This window comes from Rhea pennata, chromosome 1, assembly GCF_028389875.1.
Source record: "Rhea pennata isolate bPtePen1 chromosome 1, bPtePen1.pri, whole genome shotgun sequence".
In the NCBI taxonomy this organism is placed as follows: domain Eukaryota; kingdom Metazoa; phylum Chordata; class Aves; order Rheiformes; family Rheidae; genus Rhea; species Rhea pennata.
This window is the reverse complement of record NC_084663.1, coordinates 66,667,210-66,686,660: the sequence shown is the minus strand read 5'-3', so window position 1 is coordinate 66,686,660 and position 19,451 is coordinate 66,667,210. Positions and strand designations below refer to the sequence as shown.

At 46.1% G+C, this 19,451-nt stretch overlaps 1 protein-coding gene across 1 annotated transcript; it reads right to left on the bottom strand.

Moving 5' to 3' along the window:
- Nucleotides 1-200: 200 nt before the first annotated feature.
- LOC134135464 (zinc finger protein 501-like) lies at nucleotides 201-18,502 on the bottom strand. The gene is made up of 3 exons (XM_062566828.1): nucleotides 18,483-18,502; nucleotides 16,840-16,972; nucleotides 201-1,310 (listed from the first exon to the last, which is right to left on the bottom strand). The coding sequence occupies exons 1-3, from the start codon at nucleotides 18,500-18,502 to the stop codon at nucleotides 201-203; spliced, it is 1,263 nt and encodes a 420-aa protein (XP_062422812.1).
- Between the last annotated feature and the right edge of the window lie 949 nt (nucleotides 18,503-19,451).

Below are 19,451 nucleotides of genomic sequence, written 5' to 3'. Positions count from 1 at the left end.
TGTCAGTAATCTCTTCCTAAGCCACCAGCACTTGGCTCTTAGGACCAATTCACTGCTTCCAGACCCCATAATGGTTTTCAGAATTAAGCATCCAGCCCTGATATCAGAGTGACCCTGTCACCAGTTAGTTTTTCTCCATTGTGGTTCTCATCACTCACCCTTTTTTGTATGACCTCAACACAACAGACGACTGCTCTGGGCTATGGTAGAAGAGAGCGGGAACTGAGAGCTCTCCTACCCACTGTACATTTATGAGGTTTCTTGGCTGTGTGGATTTTCAAATGCACTTTAAGCGTTGAGCTTTTCCGGAAGCTTTTCCCACACTCACTGCACTCATAGGGCTTGGCTCCTGCGTGGATCCTCAGGTGCGCACCGAGAGCTGAGCTGTGCCTGAAGGTTTTTCCGCATTCCTCACATTTGTAGGGTCTCTCCCCTCGGTGGATTCTCAGGTGCACATTGAGGGCTGAGCTCCGTCGGAAGCTGTCCCCGCACTCCACACAGATGTAGGGCCTCTCTTCTGCATGCGTGCTCTGGTGTTTGAGCAGAGTGGAGTGGTCGCTGCACCTCCGGCCGCACTCGGCGCACTGGTAAGGGTTGGGCAGCAGGCTATTGTGGAACATGGGTAAGGCCTTTCCCGCATGGATCCGACGATGAGTGGTAAGTGCTGAGCTCTGGCTAAAGCCCTTTCCACACACTGGGCATTTATAGGGCTTCTCACCCGTGTGTGTCCTCATGTGGGTCACCAGCGAGGAGCTCTGGCGGAAGGTTTTCCCACACTCTGTGCACTCATACGGTTTCTCTCCTGTGTGGATCCTCTGATGCCGAATGATGGCTGAGCTGTCCCGGAAACGCTTCCCACACTCCTGGCACTTGTGAGGCTTCTCTCCAGTGTGGACTCTCCGGTGGATGATCAGGGAAGAGCGATCACTGAAGCTTTTCTCACACCGTGGGCAATTGAATGGTTTCTCACCCTTGTGGCTTCTCTGATGGACGATGAGATGTGAGTTCTGGCTGAAGCTTTTCCCACATTCATTGCATTGGTAGTGTCTCTCTCCTGTGTGGGTCCGCTGGTGCCTGATCACATTGGACCTCTGGCTGAAGGTCTTTTCACACTCATTGCACTGGTAGGGCTTCTCGCCAGTGTGGATACGCTGGTGTTTGATGAGGTCTGAGTTTCGTGTGAAACTCTTCCCACATTCAGAGCAGCTGAAGGGTTTCTCTGCCAGGTGGATTCTCTGATGTTGGCTCAAGTATGAGCTCCGGCTGAAGGTCTTCCCACATTCAGGACACTCGTAGGTTTTCTCTCCCACCTGCTGAACCCAAATGGAGCCATTCTCACATACAGCAGGGCCTGGATTGTCCCCAGCGAGAATAAGCTTGCTGATGTGGGTGCTGCCACCATCCTTGCACTCCCAGACTTCTATCCCACAGGGAGTTACTGTTCTTTGTCTCTTTCCAAAAGACAGGTCCACCTCATTTTCTGACTCCAGCTCCTGCTTGCAGTCTTGTCTTTGATTGGCTTCCTGAGGGGTATCTCCCGTGAGCCTTCTGGAGGACAGCAGATGCAGCTCTGCTTTTGCAGAACTTTCCTGATGAAGCTTGCCCTTCTTTGTGTCACTCATGGTCCTGACACCTGCTGGAGTGAACAGAGGAACTAGCAATAAATAATTCTGTCTGCATCTCTGAGAGAGAAATCCGCAAAAGGCAACTGCCAGAGATCTGCTGCACATCAGTCACTGTTAGCTAGTGCTGTAGTAACCAGACCCTCGGTATTCTTCTCTGGACAGAGGGAGGGAGGGATCTGAGACCAAGGATCATGGAAAGGGAAAGAGGAATAAAGTGTGAAATAAGAATGGGTGGCTACTGTAACACAGATTACAAAGAGCATCCTCTGTCATAAAGTGACAGCTGTAGGGACAAAACCTGTTACTTGCTTGTCCTCAAACCCCCCCCCCCCCAATGTAACTATTTCTCTTCCTACTTCTCTCCCCATCACCTATGGCTGCTCTTCTTCCAGCATTCCCCTGCTTAAACTTATAAGGAAATAGATGACACCACAGAAACATCTACACCTGCTAAGTAATTATTTTCCTTCTTCTTTTCAGGTGTAGATCTTTTCCTTAATAAGAAATCCCTAAGTATTCTGCAGCAAGTTGTATCTAAATTTTATCCACAGAACAATTAGGCAGTTGAGCAGTATGATAAACTGTTTTTATTGATCAAGCATGGAAATTAACATTTAGTTTGAAACATTTAGAGGCTCCTGGTTTTTATTATTTATATTGGAGAACACAACTTGGAAATGAATCTTGGAATGCGACAGATGAGATTAGCAGGATAGCAATGCTTACAGAGTCAGCAGTGAACCAGTTAACACATCCATTGACTCGTAGGAGGTTAGAATACGAGATGAATACAGTAGGATAAGCCCATCAGGTTTTGTTTCGGGTGATTTGTTGACTTTGGGATACAACATCACATTGTCTACACTGATTTCCAAGGTTTCTTTTACAAAAATCAGGGCTGAAAAACATTTGTAATACAAACAAATGTGTAGCATTGGCCCAAGGAACGAACCCTGAGGCAGCTAACTGACCAATAAAACATTAAGAATATTGTCAGAATGAAAGAAAAAAAAAGCCACACTTTAGTTATTTACTCCTTCTAACATTTTAAGTATAGTGTTAATGCTGAAAAATACATGGGATTTGATTTTGAATAGGCTCTTTCTGAAAGGATATTCAATTCCCAAAGGCTGCGTGTTTGTGTTTCATCTTTATCATATCCTGCCCTGTGAATCTTCTTGAAAGCAGAAGGAAGAACCTATATAATATGGACACAGAGGAAGCACAATGAGTGCGCATCAAAACGCACACCAAATTTTCAGCATTCAGCTCTTTCCTTCCTTTCCCAGGCATTCTCTATCTTAGCCAAATCAATTCCTCACCTTGTGAGCAATAGCTCTACTCTCTGTGTTTAGCTGCTTCTGGCCACAAATTGTTACCCATCACGCCAAGCAGCAGGTTAAAACAAAGTCAAGAATGGCAGACCCTAATCAGAGGAAAGAAAGCAAATGTAATAAATACCACTCACAGCAGCAGTGCTGTAGATTGAGATTACAAGAGAAAAGTATTTAGGAAATGGAAGAAACCTAGACTAGAGAAAAATGAAGCAGTTATTCAGTGTACATCAGCAACCACATCGGAGACCTTGACAGGGCCCTGTTTGGCAGGACAGGTAATGCTCCATGTGCAGCAGCCCCAGCTGTTCCCAGCAGGAGAGGAACCAAGGAACTGATCTGTGGGAAGAGCACAAGATCTCTATGCCGTGACAGGCAGGGCTGACAGAAACATAATCAAGTTGATAATACAATAAATTTTGCCTAAAATCAGTTATTTTTTTTCAGGGTCACAGCCATATACACTGTGGCACCACAGCTCAGATCTGCTAACCAAGGCTAGCTCATGCAGGAAACATGGGCATCGTCTACATGTGTCACAGAGAACTGCCCATCAGTGTGTTACCTTCTCACAAGTGGCTGGGTGTTCCTCCTGCTGCAATTTCAAACAAAAAATGCCTCCCACTGAGTTCTATATAAGAAAATATAATTTCTTCAAATCATTATGTAGTCTTCCTGCCTACTGAACTGAGAACCTGATACACTTCTGGAGATGTAAGGAAAATCCCACCTCTACAACTGCTCTGCTTTCTGGCTCTGTTCAGGGTCCTGTTTATTGCCTTTACCAAGAGGATTTTGTGTGGTTACTCTCAGTAGCTCAGTGAGGCATCCATAGGTCTGGGAGAGAGAAGAGATTTTACTCTGTTTACACATTATCAATAGCAATGCTTCAAATGCAGAAGTTGTGCAAACAGTCACTAGAGCCCTAGTGTGACTAGCATTTAATGCTGACCAATAATTAGTGCTGTAAAACAGAGAGTGCTGTACAAGATGTAAAGCAGATACAGGAAACTGCTTACTACACATGGACTCAAGAGCATTGTGGAATACAGCAGAAAGCACATTATTTGATGTGTAGTAAAGATCTGTCTGTAAGATGCCACTGAACAGCCATATAGGGAAAATATGGCTCCACAGCATGGATGTGAGTCCTGAAGAAACCTACTGACTGATGAGACAACAGTCCTTGTAAGTCTACATAAGGAATGAGAGAGGTGACCTGCTGGCATCAGGGAGATGATGAGCCACACCAATCTCGTGAGATGATGGATGGAGAGAGGCCCCCTCAAGGGACTGCCCAATGAAGGACACTGCTGGCCAAGGTCAGACAAGCCACTGAGAGCACAAACTTTGGTGAGGCAGAAGCACAAAGCAGTGGACATCAAACCTGGAAAACTGAATATCCTCTATACAAGCTGCTGCCATCAGGATTTCTCTGAGTTTGGGCCACACTGTGTGTGACAAGCACAGCAAGGAAGAGGGTAGTAATAACTCAACAGCAGACTCCACTGCTGCAGGTGGACTGTGTCCAAACTCAGGCTCATATACTCAGTAGCAGTTTTGTTCCCTGCTGTGGCTTGTTTGGGCTACCAGATTGATATGTTACTGTTTCTCCCCCCCCCCCCCCCCCATGTAAAGTTTCTGCCTCTTTGAAGCCTCATTATTTTACTGGAGTGTGGGGAAGTACCACTCTTCTTGAACATCTAGTGAGTGTTATTTAGTCTCCTAGACTGGAGGGTGGGGGACTTAAGATGGTCTTTTTTCAGTGAAAATGATTAACAATATAACGCCTAAGAAAATAGAACCTGCCAGTCAGTGTTTCCAGAGGTTACACAGGAAAACACTAAGACATGGCCCTCCAAAAAATCGCAGAAAGTTCATATTTGGCCCTCAGTAAAGGCTCCTCAGCCTTGCTTTTCAGGGGGATCAGGCCTCCAGATAAACCACAGGCAAGCCTCTTTCAGCGCTGGTAGGAAAAGATTGTGCTGCAAATGCTCAGAAGGAAGCATCCTCTCCTGTGGCTAAAATGAAAAACAAAAAAATTCAGTCCCATGTTTCTTCCTCCCTATTTCCCCTTACTATAATCTCTCTTCTCACACCTGGTCTAGCCATGCTCAGATGCTCCCAGCCATCCGTCCCCAGCATTCCTGATCTCCAGTACCACATCCTGGCACTTTGCTCACTGGCAAAGCAGATCTCCACTGTGGTGTGAGCGTTCTCCTGACCTCCATGGGATGCAACGGACCCATCAGCCAGCAAGGACTCAACAGGTCCACAGACCTCTGCCGGCTGCTATGCCTGCAGAAAAGAGCCAGCAAGTCTGCCAAGTAAAAAGCCTTTTTTACATCTATACTGAGCAAGGTGTTCCCACTGGGACATACCTTATAGTCCAGGTCCCCAACCATTAGTATAGTTTTCTTATACATGCCTACCTGGATCTGCTAGGCTCCATGAGCCAACACCTGTCCTGAAAGTTTCTGCTGGCAAATGCTGCCTCAGCAATAGGACCACAGAGCTAACACTGGGGAAGCCCGGACGGGAGCAGAGAGGGGAACTGGAACACCCGGTGAAGGTGACAAGCCCAGGGCCTGGAGGGACTTGTGATGTCACACACAGCTTGGGGACACCAAGCCACTTCTTCCCACCTTCTCCCAGCTCCCTGCAGGCACACCCAGCAGCTGCAGGAAGAGACATGAGGAGGTAAACAGGCAAAAGAAAAGCAGTGTTGCTGTCACACTGCGACACCTCTAACAGCGTGGCCTTCAGGATCTGTCCGACACTACACCTGCGGCAGCAAGGTGCAATGTCAACCACACAGGCTCTCCTGATTTTTTATAGTAAGTAGGAAATATCTCCATTGCTCTCCTTAAAAATCAGGTTGTGGCAGATTCGGCTGCTCTTCGCCCTTTCCCTCCTAGAGCACTTCAGCTTTGGTGGTTTGGAACTGAAAGGAAGACGAGTACCCTCAAATACCACAAATATGCCGAGCTTAGCACTGGCTGTGCAGAACACTACCTCTGCCTGCAGTCCTCCAAAGAGTTTCAGTTAGTTACTTCCTTGCGGGTAGGTGACATACCTTTGAACTGCTCAGCAGACACAAAGCCTCTGTCTCCAATTTCCACATTTTAATGAAAGCAAACACAACCCCAATGAGAAAAGTTAGTTAAGAATACACATGAACTTAGCCCTGGCAGCAGGGCTGGGAGAGTGCTACAGCTAGACCATTTGATGAGGACAGCATCCTTTGTCAGCAAACTCCAAGGTGCTGGATTATATAAAAAGGCCTCACAGCCCCAGATATCATCAGTTGCCTCAAATCCTCAACTACAAAATGCTGGATGCTTATAATTTTGTCAGTCTTTAACCATAGGTGCTAAAATTTTATATATCAAAGGTATGAACCAAACCAAACTTTTCTAGATTTCCTTCCCTCCCTCCCCAGTCAATTCCAACATTTCCAAGACAACAACAATGTAAAATGTATACTGTTCTCTAGTGGGGCTGTTCTTCTGGTTCCTGAGCTTTTGTGCTTCCAAAGGAGCACAAGAGAAAACAGAAACGGCTGGAAGTGGAAGGCAGAGCCATCACAATAGCTGCAAAGAATGTACAGTGGCACACATAGCGGAAAGCTGCCTGCTGGCTGGCTCTTAGTGTCGGTAGATAGAGAGGTGACCAAAGCACTTGCTCTCAGTTTGCCTTAGGCATCTGGAGAAGCACTCTGCATACCCAGAATATCTCTCGCTGTATCCTGCCTGATGTGGGGTGGCTGATACACCTGAGGACTGTGCTGCCATTCAGAGAGACCTGGACAGGCTGGAGAGTTGGGTGGAGAGGAACCTCATGAGGTTCAACAGGGGCAAGTACAGGGTCCTGCACCTAGGGAAAAATAACCCTGGCTAACATATGCTCTAGGTGACCCTGCTTGAGCAGGGAGGTTGGACTAGATGATCTCGAGAGGTCCCTTCCAACCTTACTGATTCTATGAAAGAACGAACAGGCAGCTTTCAGGTGGGGAAGAGGGTGCAATAGTGTGATTAGCTCCTGGTAAAGAGATGGGTTGGAATACAGTGATTAGTAGCCAATATTGGGAGGAGACAGCTGGCAAAATGGAGAGAGATACAGCAAGGAGAAACAGTCTGGGAGAAAAGGGGCTGAAGTGAGGAGACCTGCTGAATGAGAGAATGAAGATGACTCAGAACTGAAAGCAACTGGGCAGAGGACAAGAAAATGAGAAAGGCAGAGGTTTGTTCAGCAAAGACTTGAGAATTCAGACTGCTGGACTCAGAAACCAGAAATGAGCGCAGAGACTTGGATTTGAGCCTCAGGCTGGGAAGATAAAGGGAGAAGGGAAGAACTAGCTAGATGAAGGGATGAGAGGAAGGAGGAGGAGGCTAGGTAGGAGAAGAGAGAAATCTGAGAGATTGGTTAGAGGTGAACAGAAAGTGCTAGAGCTGGGAGAAATGGTTAGGAAGGTCTGCCTTATCAGGCCACGTCCTACCTACAGACTGCAGAGGAGCCCCATATCTCCAAGTGTCATCATTTTTCTTCTTTCAGCAGTTTTGTATATTACTTGGCCAAGTGTTGCATCCTCATCTAATATTGTCTCACAGATTGCCCCATAACCTCAGTTAATGTTTCAACAAAAAGTTACTTGCTTTTGTTTTGGTCCAGTTGCATTTACAGAAACACAGTAAGACAGAGGCCATAGGGAAATTTTTAAGTTCAGGACTTCTGAAGTTTAGAAGACTTCTTAGTTTAAAAAGATTACTATGGAGGTTGCAAAGTCAAACAGAATGCCTAGAGCATGTCTAAATTGCAATTACTTTTGTAACTTTATATTTGTTCCTCCTGTGTACAGACATAGCAGCGGAGTTCTTTAATTACACGGCTTCACTTTTTTTTTCCCAAGGATTGGCTTACTCAGCCCCAGGATGGACAATGCCTTCTTAACAAGCAGCTAGTCAATACCTTATGTCACCCTTACTGACCAGTGTTTGATCCTATGATTTATTTACTGATCCCATCTGAACTCTGCTCTACACAGAATGACTCATTTCCTCACGAACTTTTTCACACACTCTGTATTTTAGTGCTTCACAGCTAATAATTGTTTATAGGGATTTTGCAAATGGCAAAACAAAGCAGAGAGGGATCAGACTCAAAGCTATCCACTGCTTTTAGAATCTCAGTCTGAAACATCTCAGCCCTCTCTTCTCAGAGTATATATGCTAATGTAGCACTTACTTGTTGTTCAAAACATAGCATATACAAACTCCAAAAGCGCAAGAGGGCCTTCTTTTACATGGCAACCACAAGGTAAGGAAAATGCCATTAACAACACTCTGAGAAACTTTGTTTAATTGCTTGCCTAGCAGTGAAGACAGTAATAAAATCTACTTCTTGGAAGAGCATCCATAAGACTACCTTCCTCTTCCAGCATCTTCCTGCCTCATTCTTCCATACATCTTCCAAACTGTGGAAAACGAGGCAGATGTCCTGAAGATAATAACTGCCTAGCCTGAAAAGCTTTGATTTTCTGACCTGGCAGGTCCAGGAAATCTTTATGCACACAGCAACTTACTGTTCTTTCCATTGGAAGTCCAATGGAAAGAACAGTAAGTTGCTGTGTACTTAACATACAAAATGCATATGCACAAGTAGATGAGACTAAGATTGCACATGAAACTAATTTAGGCACATCTAACATCCAAGTGTTTGATTTTGCAAGCTTTCATAATGTTCTTTACAAGTAAGAAACTGCAATAAGTTTCACATATGGGTTCAATGAATGCTTGGACCATTGAAAGGGCATGCACATGTCCATTTGGGTGTTTTCTACTAATTCAAGGGTTCTGGACCCACTCACCTGGAGAAAGAATTTGTAGAAATAAAATTCTTGAAAAGAAAAAGACTCCTTGCTCCAGCCCCCAGAGTAGAGCTGCATTACCAGTTCCACCCATGCCTTTCAAGACCTTTCTTGTAGTTGAGAACTTCAATCACCAGAGCTCTGGTCCTGTCACCAAAATACTACAGTCTTTGACAGAGGCAGAGGAGGGGACGGTGTCACCCTCAGTTCGAGACCCCCATCCTGAGCCAGTTACTGCATTTCCAATGCTCAGGACCCTGCATACAAAGGAAGGGATTACAGATTTGGGTTGAGCCTTCCAGCTCTTCTGAGTGTGTCATGGCCAGTGTTTCCTCCTCTCTCCACCTCCTTGCATTTTATTTTTCATCAGTGCTCTCAGGTTGGGACTGCACAGCCAGCCCTCGAGGCATGAAGGCGCAGCAACAGGGAACGCCACTCTCTGATCACGAGTATCACCAGTTCTTCAGGCTCCTTCGGGTTGCCCACCGTGCCAGTGCTGCCTGCCTCATTCGTGCATTGTATGGCTGCCAGAACCCCCTGATCCAGAGACTGGATGAGTATGAAAATCATGGAGTCATTCCTGAGGGTAAAATTGAGCATAACTCCTGTGGGCAGGCATACAGACAGGGGTCTTGCACAGCCAGCACTAGATTTGCTTGATCAGAGAAAGAAACTTGGAAGCTGGTGGGGGAGAGGGACAGAAAGCAATCTCAGGGTGAGGGGGAAGACATCCACTCATAAGTGTCCTCTTTCACACCCACTCTCCAACAGCAGCCAAACACGTCCCTGGGGCCAGCCTCTTCTTGCTGAGGGTCATGGAGATGACCAGGAAGCAATGGAGTTTCTCACTGAGGTTCAGGAAGGCACCTGAAGGCCATAGATTTTTCATGGAGGGATGCAGAGCATTCCATAGTGCTGAGGGCAAGTGTGAAGCAATTGGCTGCACTGGAGTTTATCACTGAGTCTGTTTCATTATTTGCCTCTTTCTAGGGCCTGTTTGCTCAGAACTGCCAGAAATTCCTTTCTTTACAGACTTCTGTGCCTTTTCTTTTTATCGCTGTACTAGGAAAAGGTATTTCATTAAGGTGAGTTATTTAACTATTTTCTGAAGACCATTGAGTGCCATGAGCAAAGGCCAGGCAAAAAAGAGAGCCCTGAGAATCAGGAAGTGAGAAAACAGAGGGCTAAAAAGAGAGGGAAACTAGAAGAGAGCAATGCATAACCCAGCTTTCCACCAAGCTGACTAGTTTATACATGGGATCTGCAGCCACTTGCCAAGAAGGAAGAAGGAATCTTGAAGATCTGTAGAGCACCTCAGTCCCCATCTCCAGCTGTCATACCCAAGCATGGTGAGACAATCTAGGCTACTGCATGAGGAAAGGTCATTCATACAGGCTAAAAGAGGAGAGTAAAGAAGAACACAACTAGGAGTTGCAAAAGAAGGCTTATGGGGAGATGTGACAAGGAGAGGAGATGAAGGTTTCTTTCCTCCTCCCCGGGCCTGTGAGGAAGCCAACTTTTTAGGGAAAGTGAAAGATAGGATAGTGCAGCAAGCGCTAATTCCACAGAACAGAGGGATGGCTGGGTGCCCACTCTCTGTGCTGCCATTTCTTACAGAGGTATATTTTCTCCTCCACAGAGGACTGCCTGCCCAGAACAGAGCAAAGCTGAGCTGGAAAGCGCACAAGCCTTCAACAACCAGACCACAAATGGTGATGCTGCATTGTCCGTAGTGGTCACCAGTCCACAGCCTGTCTACCCCACATTTCCCACAGCTGCCCAGCCAGCCCACTCCAGCCTTGACAAGCAAGTAGCCGTGATCTCCACCTCCCTACCTGAGGGTGCACCACGGTCAAGGAGCATGCAGCTAAATCCTTCTGACACACACGTCCCAGAGGTGACAGTTAGCGGCCAGCAGCGAGGACAGTTGCCCACCAGTGACCTCCAGGATCTCTTCCTGAGGCTACAGGATATCCATGTGCAGAGTTTGCTGCAGACTCTGCAGCGGCTGTTGAACATGGGGAAGGCAGTAGAGGAGGACAAGTTACAGACTACTGCCCTGAAGCTGCTGGTGGCCATGAACAATGTGAATGTGTCTCAGGTCTCCCAGATGACCACCACTGATGCAAGCCATGAAATAAAGAATTGAGCAGCAAAGGAGGATCAGCCATTATGACTCATGCACACTATCTGATCAAATATGCTGATTCAGAAAGGACATATGAAACTATCAGAATCAGACAAGAAGTCTCCTTCCTAGGCTCCAGGCATTGGCAAGCCTATCAGTACTCTCCCAGGCTAACAGTGTGGAAACCAAGAGGAAAAGCCATCTGTTCTGAGTGCCAGGGAAAATCTAGGCATCTGAAATGGTACGGTTGGGATTCAAAAGGAAAGATGCTTTCCTCTCAGAAATAACGATATTAAAGGGATTTTGTCCTCTTCCACACAAGCTGCTCAGCTCCTGTTGTTTAATCTGGGACATCTCTAGCTCTCAACCAAGGCAAGATGGAGAAAAGCAAGTTATTTTGCTTACTCTGGGCTTGAACCACCGCCACCAACTCTGTGGCCTGTGCAGATAGCAGGGGTTTTGTATGTCATTCAGTGAATGTCACGGGGTGATGCTGGCCTTTCTTCATCAAGTACAGATATTTCTGTTCAGAGGCATGAAGAGAAGAATCTTCTTTGAAAAATAAATACATATATCAGCAGAATCAAACAAGGGGAATGCAGGAAGGCTTTAACCTGCAAGGGAACTGCTGATCTGGTGTTCTCCTTGTACTGCTGTTTGTGAAATAGATGATATGAAACACACTGGATAAATATTCATAGTAAGATGCTTCTCTTGCCTCTGTCAGAAAATAAGTAACAGAGGCTGATTTATGGGAACTTTGGCTGTAGTGCTGTTCTTTTATAAACACTGGATAGGATATGTCTGTAAGTAAAACTACGAAAATACCTAGTGCCAGCACTTGCTGCAAACAGCAGTGCGGAAACTCTTAGGGAACCAGCTCTGATTTTTGGAATTTCCATTCAGGAAGAGTTTAGAGCTCCTTTGAAGCTATTCTAAACTAGATCAGTCAGTTTTAGCTTTTGAGAGATCCCTGTTCAAGCCAGAATCCCCCACTCACCTTTCTTCCCATATGCTTTTTCATAAACTATTCCACTGAGGGCCATGAGGAGAAAGAAACCAAAGACAGCTCTCCTAGGGCCTGTACCACACCAAGCATCTCCCAGGGACATCCAGCTTCCCTTCATAATGCTTAAGTGACACAAAAACAGCTTAGTGAAATACAGACTCAGCTCCTGCATCCACTGAGGGAAGCCCTCAGTTAGGAGAACGCCTTCCACATTTACAACTTTTTTTTTTTTTTTTTTTTTGCAAATAAAGAATCAAAGAAGATTAGTACCACATCTACGATTTCTCCCATCAAAAATGGCGTGATCCAAGGGCCTGCAAGAGGGGCTAACGTTGGAGCACACACTGTTTAAAAAACAACAAAAAAACAAGCAAACCAAAAACGGGGCAACAAAGATGACCTCAATGCTGACCATTTCTAAATAGATGCCATGATTTTCAAGCTACAGACACAAAGGTGAGCTGCGAGAGGGGCTCAGGCACTGGTTAAGACTGAAATATTTAGCCATGCCCCTGGCTCTCAGAATTGCAGACCCCCCCCACACACACACACTTCTCCTGGGCACTGAGATCTTCTGCAAGGCTGTAGGCAAGGCCAGGCACGGAGGCGTGCAAGTAAGGGCGCCTGCTTGTTTCCATGGAGGACTGCTCAAAGCACTGCCCTTGCTGCGGGGTGTGTGGGGAGGGTGTGTGTGGGGGGGGGAGAATCGCTGTTTTCCATCAGAAACCCCGGGATGCTCCGGCCTCGCCCGACACCCGGCTCGCTGCCCTGCTGCCCAAGCTGCCGGCGTTTGCGCCGCCCGTTCCCGCGCCTGCAGACCCGCGGAGGAGGAAGAGGAGGAGGAAGAGGAGGAGGCGGCAGCCGCCCGCGCCCCCCCCCCCCCCACTTACCGCGGGCCGCCCGCGGCCATGTGCGCGGCGGCGGCGGGTCGCGGCGGCGGGTCCCGGCGGCGGCGGCGGCGGGTCCTGGCGGCGGCGCTGCGGCCCCGCACGGCGGCGGCGGCGGCGGCGGCGGCGGCGGCGGCGGAGCTCGCTGGTTTTAACCCTTCCGAGCGCCGCGGCGCGGGCGCGGGTTTTCCTGTCGCCGCTGCCTTGCAGAGGGACGTTTGAGCTCTGAGCGGCTCAGCGCTGGCTCGCCCGCGCCCGGGGAAGCCTTTGCGCGTCGGTCGACCGAAAGGCGCTGGTTGTACAAGCAGGCAAGAGCTACCACACACGCTTCAAAAAACTGAACTTTGTAGTTCAGCTTTCCTTATCTCGGATTGCCGTCAGACACGCTAAAGGGAGACTCAGAGCTCTCCCCTTTCCCAGGTGCGGACACCGCCTGCGGCACAGCGGTACCGGGTGGCCGGGGTGGAAAGGAAAGCGCTTCTGCTGGGCGGACAGGACCAGGCTCCTCGGGCTGTGGTCGCACTGAGAGCTGCAAAGGGCCACGCGCGGCGTGGCTGCGACAGTACAGACTTGAAGGGACATGGAGGAAAAAATGTTCTAGCTACAGTCTGCATAAAAAGCAAATTGTGAAAGAGATAAAATGTCATTTACTAACTGTGCTAATCCGTATTGCACACTGAGCATTCATGCCTATTGGAGTTTGCCCTGTGGTTTATGAACCTAAACGCAGTTATCACCTGTGGCCTCTTTGCCGCTGCGTGCTGTTTTCTGCCTTCTGAGAGGCATACATCTGTGAGTATCCTATATCTGACTGGCTTGGGTCACAAGCAGCGCTGTCAGCTGAGTTTTTGAAAGTGGTAGCAGGGCATTAGCTAAATGTTTTTGATCGGTTTAAACACCACTCGGAAAAAATCTCAAATTTTAAATTCAAAATAAGGATGTGATGGTCCTCCCTCTGACTGTTCACCTGAATACTGACTGTCACAGTGTGTCCTTTAAACCTGTTTTCAGACTGAATCAGTTGCACCATGTTATTGGCAGCTGCATCTTCAGCAACCCAATGCGGCAGCTCCCTCCAACAGACGTTCTCAGTATGAATGAAACAACGCTGCAGCTTACACAAGAGCAAAAATTGTGAAAATGCAACAGGAGTTGTCCTGCTCCTTAGCCCTGTGGAGTTCCACCTCCTTCCCCACAAAGGCTGATGAATGTTAGCACCCACTAAACTCATTCCCCAATAAGAGATTTCACCATTTGGACAAAAGATGTTTCCACATCTTTTCAACAGAGTTTCTGGCAGCAATCCCAGAGGGGGGCGTATGTCCACCAGTCCCAATGGATATATATTCAGCAGCCCTGCCTAAGAAAGCAGGTTCGATGACATCTTTATAGCAGTTCCCTACAGCAGTAACAGCTGGTTACATCAGGCAGAGCTTTTCTTCATGGAGGATGCAACAACAGCTAATATAATGCTTTCTGAAAATGCCATTTATGGATCATTAGGCTCTTTCAGGGGTTTAGGCATCTCTGCTTTCTTTAGCTATTTTCTCTGCATTGTGAGACACCCATGGCTGATAAAAGTAGAGCTCACTATCAGACAACAGAAAATGGCTTTTCTGAGCCACATTACCTCTCATTCTTGCTACATTTATCACAAATCAAGTCTTATAATATTTTCTCTAAATCTAAGGCAGGGGCTGTTAATTCCAGAGAAAAGTGTATCACGGTTATCAACTTCACTGATTTTCTGCCTGAAGGTTAATAGCAACAGTAACTGTATTACACTATACTAACGGAGAGAAAAAGGAAACTGCTATTCTGGTTTAAATGTAAAGGAAGCTGGAATTGAGGGAAAAAAAGGTTGATAAATCTTTGCTTCCTTATGACTGTACAAAAATGTCCTGGCCAGTCTCCTCAGACTATGTTTCAGAAAGGTTCTCCGACACATGTCCTCTAACCCTCCATTTTCTTTGCTGAATCTCAACAGTAATAGGGTCACTGTTTTCTCATTTCTGTGTTAATTATGATCTTTGGAAGTGTCACACATCTTAAGAGTACCTTCCTTCAGCAAAGGATTCAAATTCCTAAAAAAAAACTTCTTTGATGATTAAGGAGTATTATAAAAAGTGTCAGAAAGCAATACCTTAAATAATCCTTAAAACTCAATCGTGAAAACAAAACCACCAATTCCCCATTCAACGAATCCAACTTTGCTAGCAATTTTGTGCCAGTATTTTGAAACTACTGTTTCAAATTTTCAAAGATGTCTGAAACTGAGTCAATCATTCCAGCTCCCTCTGAAATGAACTGGTTTGTGGCTAAAGTTGGCTTCAGCTGGCTAGAAATCTTAATTACTTGTTTGCCCATTAGGCACAGTGTTTCAAAACAGACAAGATCTGAGTTCCTAATTTACAGGTATATTACTTCAGAAGCTTTTGTGAAACCAAAAGATATGTTGGACAGGCAACAAGGAATTCTGGTTTCTTTGCAGGCAACTTTCAAAGAAAACAAAATATTTGAACATTCTGAAAAACACAATAAAAATTCTCTGAAAGACATTGCTCTTGGAGCAATGCTTTGAGAACTAGGAGAAAGTCAGGTTTATTTTTCCATGACTGCAAAACAAGCTCATATTTTTTAACTTCCATTTGTGTAACAAAGGAGCTTAATTCCTTTCACAAATAATAGAAAAGTAAATGCCTGGCTTGCCTAGTTCTGTATTAAAAGCTTACCGAGGCAATCATATTTTACTACTCAGTGACCATGAATCTCCGATTATACAGGTGTCACTAGCCGTCTAGACAGCAGTTACTCATACTGAACACCTAAATGGATGGCATTAAAATCACACAAGTGGGAAAAAATAGTGTTAAAAGGCAATCTGTGAACAGGGAAGCAGTAAACCCAAAGACCCATGATCCATAGCCAGGAATAAGTCTAAGTTGCAAAATTAATGATGTCTTCTTCAATTTTAAGATAAAAGTGAAAAGCCATGGATTTCAAACCCAAAGGTCCATCTAGTCAGGAAGCTGTTTATGTGAGGAATATAATGCACAGAGTTGTCTTCTGTAAGCTTCCTAGAGGTGCTGTAAAAGAACATGAAGTGGAAGATGGCAGTAGAGTAGAGGGATAAGAGGTTCTTTTTTATTATTATTTTGAGTGTTCACAACTGTAAGATGTGTCCATTCTAGAAAGCTTACAAACACCTGACAAGCAGCAGAGCAGTGCTTCAGGGCCCTGAAGAGGCAGTGACATGGTACCCTCAGCCTTGCAACCGCTCTAAAACAAAGAACGAGAAGCTGTTTGGAGGTATTTCCCCACAGACAGTCAGATAGTACAAATGGGTGTCATTTCTTGTGCCTATAGAGGTTCTCTGAAGTGAAGTAAAATCTGAGATGCTGTTGAAGCCTCACCACATTGCCTCACCACTGCTGCTCTGCTAGCACAGCGGTGTGGCACAACTGTGCTGTGATGCTTCAAGGGAAACCTTAATCTTGAGCAGAAGTGGAGAAGAAGGGCAGAGCTTTTTGAGCTACTTGAGCTAACCTCGGGGCAGTGCAGTCCTGAAGACAGCAGTGCCTCCAGTGTGGCCCCGTGTGCATGCTCCCCTAGCAAACCCGAAGCAGGTAGGGAGAGCAGGGCCCTGAAGGGCAGCCCAGTGCAGTCCCTGACTTGCAGCAGGAGCTGGGCGAGCCCCCAGCATTGGCTAAGGCATTTCCACAGGCACTGCACTCATAAGGCTTGTCTGCATGTGAACTGCCCTGTGCCGTGCCAGGGCTGAGCTCTGGCTGCAGCATCACCTGCACCAGGACTGTTTCTCCGTGGTGGTGTTGGGTTTTGGGTCTCCCCAGTGTTGAGCTGTGCTGTCACTGCACACCTTCCCACACGAGTAAGGCCCGATCCCTACCTGTAGCCTGGCATGTTTGAGACAGAGAGAGCTGACTGGGCCATTGCTCCCCACCTCAGCACAGGCACAGGGCTGGGGCCAGCGTGGACCTGCTGGTGCGAGGTGAGGCAGGAGCTCTGGCTGAAGCTCCTCCTGCAATGCCTGCACTTATCAGACTTCCCCAATGAGAGTGCACGGGTGGAGATGAGGGAGGAAGTCACGCTGAACCATTCACTGCTTTTGTGGGGAGGCCATGGTCGCTCCCCGTGTGGACCCACTGGTGTTTGGCCAGCACAGTTTGGACACCGAGTCCTTTCTGCACTGTCTACAACAGTACTGAGGTCCTTTCCCAGGATCCATCCTCAGTCGGATCCCCTTCCTCATCCCCTTCATCAACTTCTCCACTAAGGAAGTAAGGGGCAGCTGACCCCAGGCCTTACATGGGAGAGCCTGGCCCCACTGCCCGCCTGGCGCCTGCCACCTAGCCCCATGAAACAGCCTTAGGATTTTACCAAAACTGCATCATCTGCAGAGAACTCCCCTTTCCTCCCAGCAAAGCTACACTTCTGAAGGCAGCCACTCCTGTTTTCCACTGCAGGGTCTCCCCAAAACTGCTTTTCGTCCTCCTTTCGAAGAGGCAGCAGGAGGGCTCACTGTAGGCCCTTGTACGCTGCTATAACTTGCTATGTGAAGAGGACAAAAATGAAATATAGCACAAAAAGCCATCCAAGGCAAAGTGTGCCTTCAAACCGTTGAAGTGAAACAAGTATCTTGAGAGAAATCTTGTTGGTGATGTCTGGGCTCACAGTGCATCCATCAGTGCCCTAGTATCAGTTGCATTAACACAGCTGAAAAGATACAGACTTAATACATGCAAAATTACCTTTACCTGTTCTTTAAATCCTTGAACCCTATCTTAAAAAAACCTCAAAATCCCAAAGTATCCAAATATACAATTTAAATGCCATCTCAGTAGTTTTCATGTTCCTTGACAAGCAGACATTAAGTAGAGCTTATATGAGGGAAAGTGAATACAAGTGTAATATAGTAGGTGAGCAAAGAAGTACCAGAGCTGGCCTCTCTGCCTCAGTTTCTCTTGAGTCTGATCCTCCCAGACCAGTTCTCACTAATCCTCTTAATAATAACATATGCATCACACCTCCATCTATCATTTTTTAAACAGAAAACTAACTTGCCTTGTGACTTCTGATATGATTCTTATGAAAAACAAAATGACATTAACTGCTTTAACAGTATGCAACTTGTCTTTCAGGATCCCCGAGTTATTCTGGTGCATCTCAAATACTTTTCAGATTTTATTTTCAGAGGCTAATTCTGCAGGTTTCGTCTCCACATTCTTATCTCCCAAATGTTTGTCCTTCAGGAGTTTGTACTCTGAAGGAATAAGAAGTAAGCTCCTTAACAGTCAGAGCTTTGTGAGTCCACGAAGCGTCTTTTGTATGCAGACTGCATCTTCTTGCCCTTTAGTATCCTTGGTCCCCATGAAATAATATGACTTCTGTATAGCTTCATCTGTATTTATAGGCACCCAAATCAGCTCCATAGTACTAAGTCTGATTCTCAGCCACCTCTTAAAATAAGAGAAAATGAACCATGTTTTAAAGGCACTCTTCTCAAGTTCAGTAGAAGAAGAACTTGTATTTGATTTGGTAGCTTTTTAAAGAAATCTTAATTATCTTAATTCCATAAGATCATTCAATACTGGATATCTGGAATTAGACATTACATGACGGAATCCTTCCCCATTGTACCTTGCAAGTTGTTGAAAATCTTGTCCTTTGGACCACAGCTCATTACTTGGACCCTGCGATCCTACTCCTGGCAAATACAGATACGATGTGCACTATGACATGCTCTAACGCTAGAGTCCCAATAACATGACCACAGGGAAACATAAATAACAATCCAACACTGCAAAGTAAAGCATAAATGTACCTGCACTTATTTCAGTCTATGGCTGTAACATGTCCTGATCTATCTGCATGAATTCTATTCTTTTGTAGATTGGTATTTTGAACAAGTGGCTCATTCTTAAAATTTTCTGTTTCTCTGAGTTTGTATGAAGCTGCTACATGTACATATCTTGTGCTTTCCATTTAGATTTTCTGTACCCATATGAGCCTGCTGAGTTCTCCAAAGCATATCAGCTTTCAACGCACTTTGCACTGCTCTTCTGTTACCTCCAAACACCAGCTCATTCTCTACAACAGACTCCAGTTTGATTTGGTAAAACAAGCTTGTTGTGCAATTCCCCAATTCCTTTACAGTGACAGCCTTAATGCCTTTTTATAATTTCTCATCTTTTACTGCGCCTCTGCAAATTTATTCCATGTTGCTGGGACCAAGCAATTTCCTTTTCCCATATTTATGTGCGTTATATTTCTAGGTTCCTTTTTCTTATGTAAGTCACGTTTTCAAACACAGTATTGGGTCTTTGTTTCCAGCAGCTACAACAAACTAAATATATAATAAAGAGTATAAGGACCAGGGCAAAGATAAATCTCTGTGTCTAACTTGCTCAGACCTGTTCTCACTGCTCCTCCGAAGGAGGTAATGACAACATCTTTACAGCCCTGTTGGTCTCTTCATCCTTGGCACAGGCAGGAATTAAGGCTACGGGATCAGATGCAAGCACTACGTAGGGAAATCAGCAAAGAGGAGGAGGAGAACTGATGCTAGAGGACAGACAAATATG

Bases quoted from the DNA above. Each gene is read 5' to 3' on its own strand.
- LOC134135464 (XM_062566828.1), bottom strand. From the start codon at position 18,502: ATGGGGAAGGATTCCGTCAT. The intron at 16,973-18,482 runs GTAATGTCTAAT...TCCCCACAAAAG, and splicing joins ATGGGGAAGGATTCCGTCAT to CAGTGAATGGTTCAGCGTGA. The intron at 1,311-16,839 runs GCTGGCCCCAGC...TGGGTTCAGCAG, and splicing joins CCTCGCACCAGCAGGTCCAC to GTGGGAGAGAAAACCTACGA.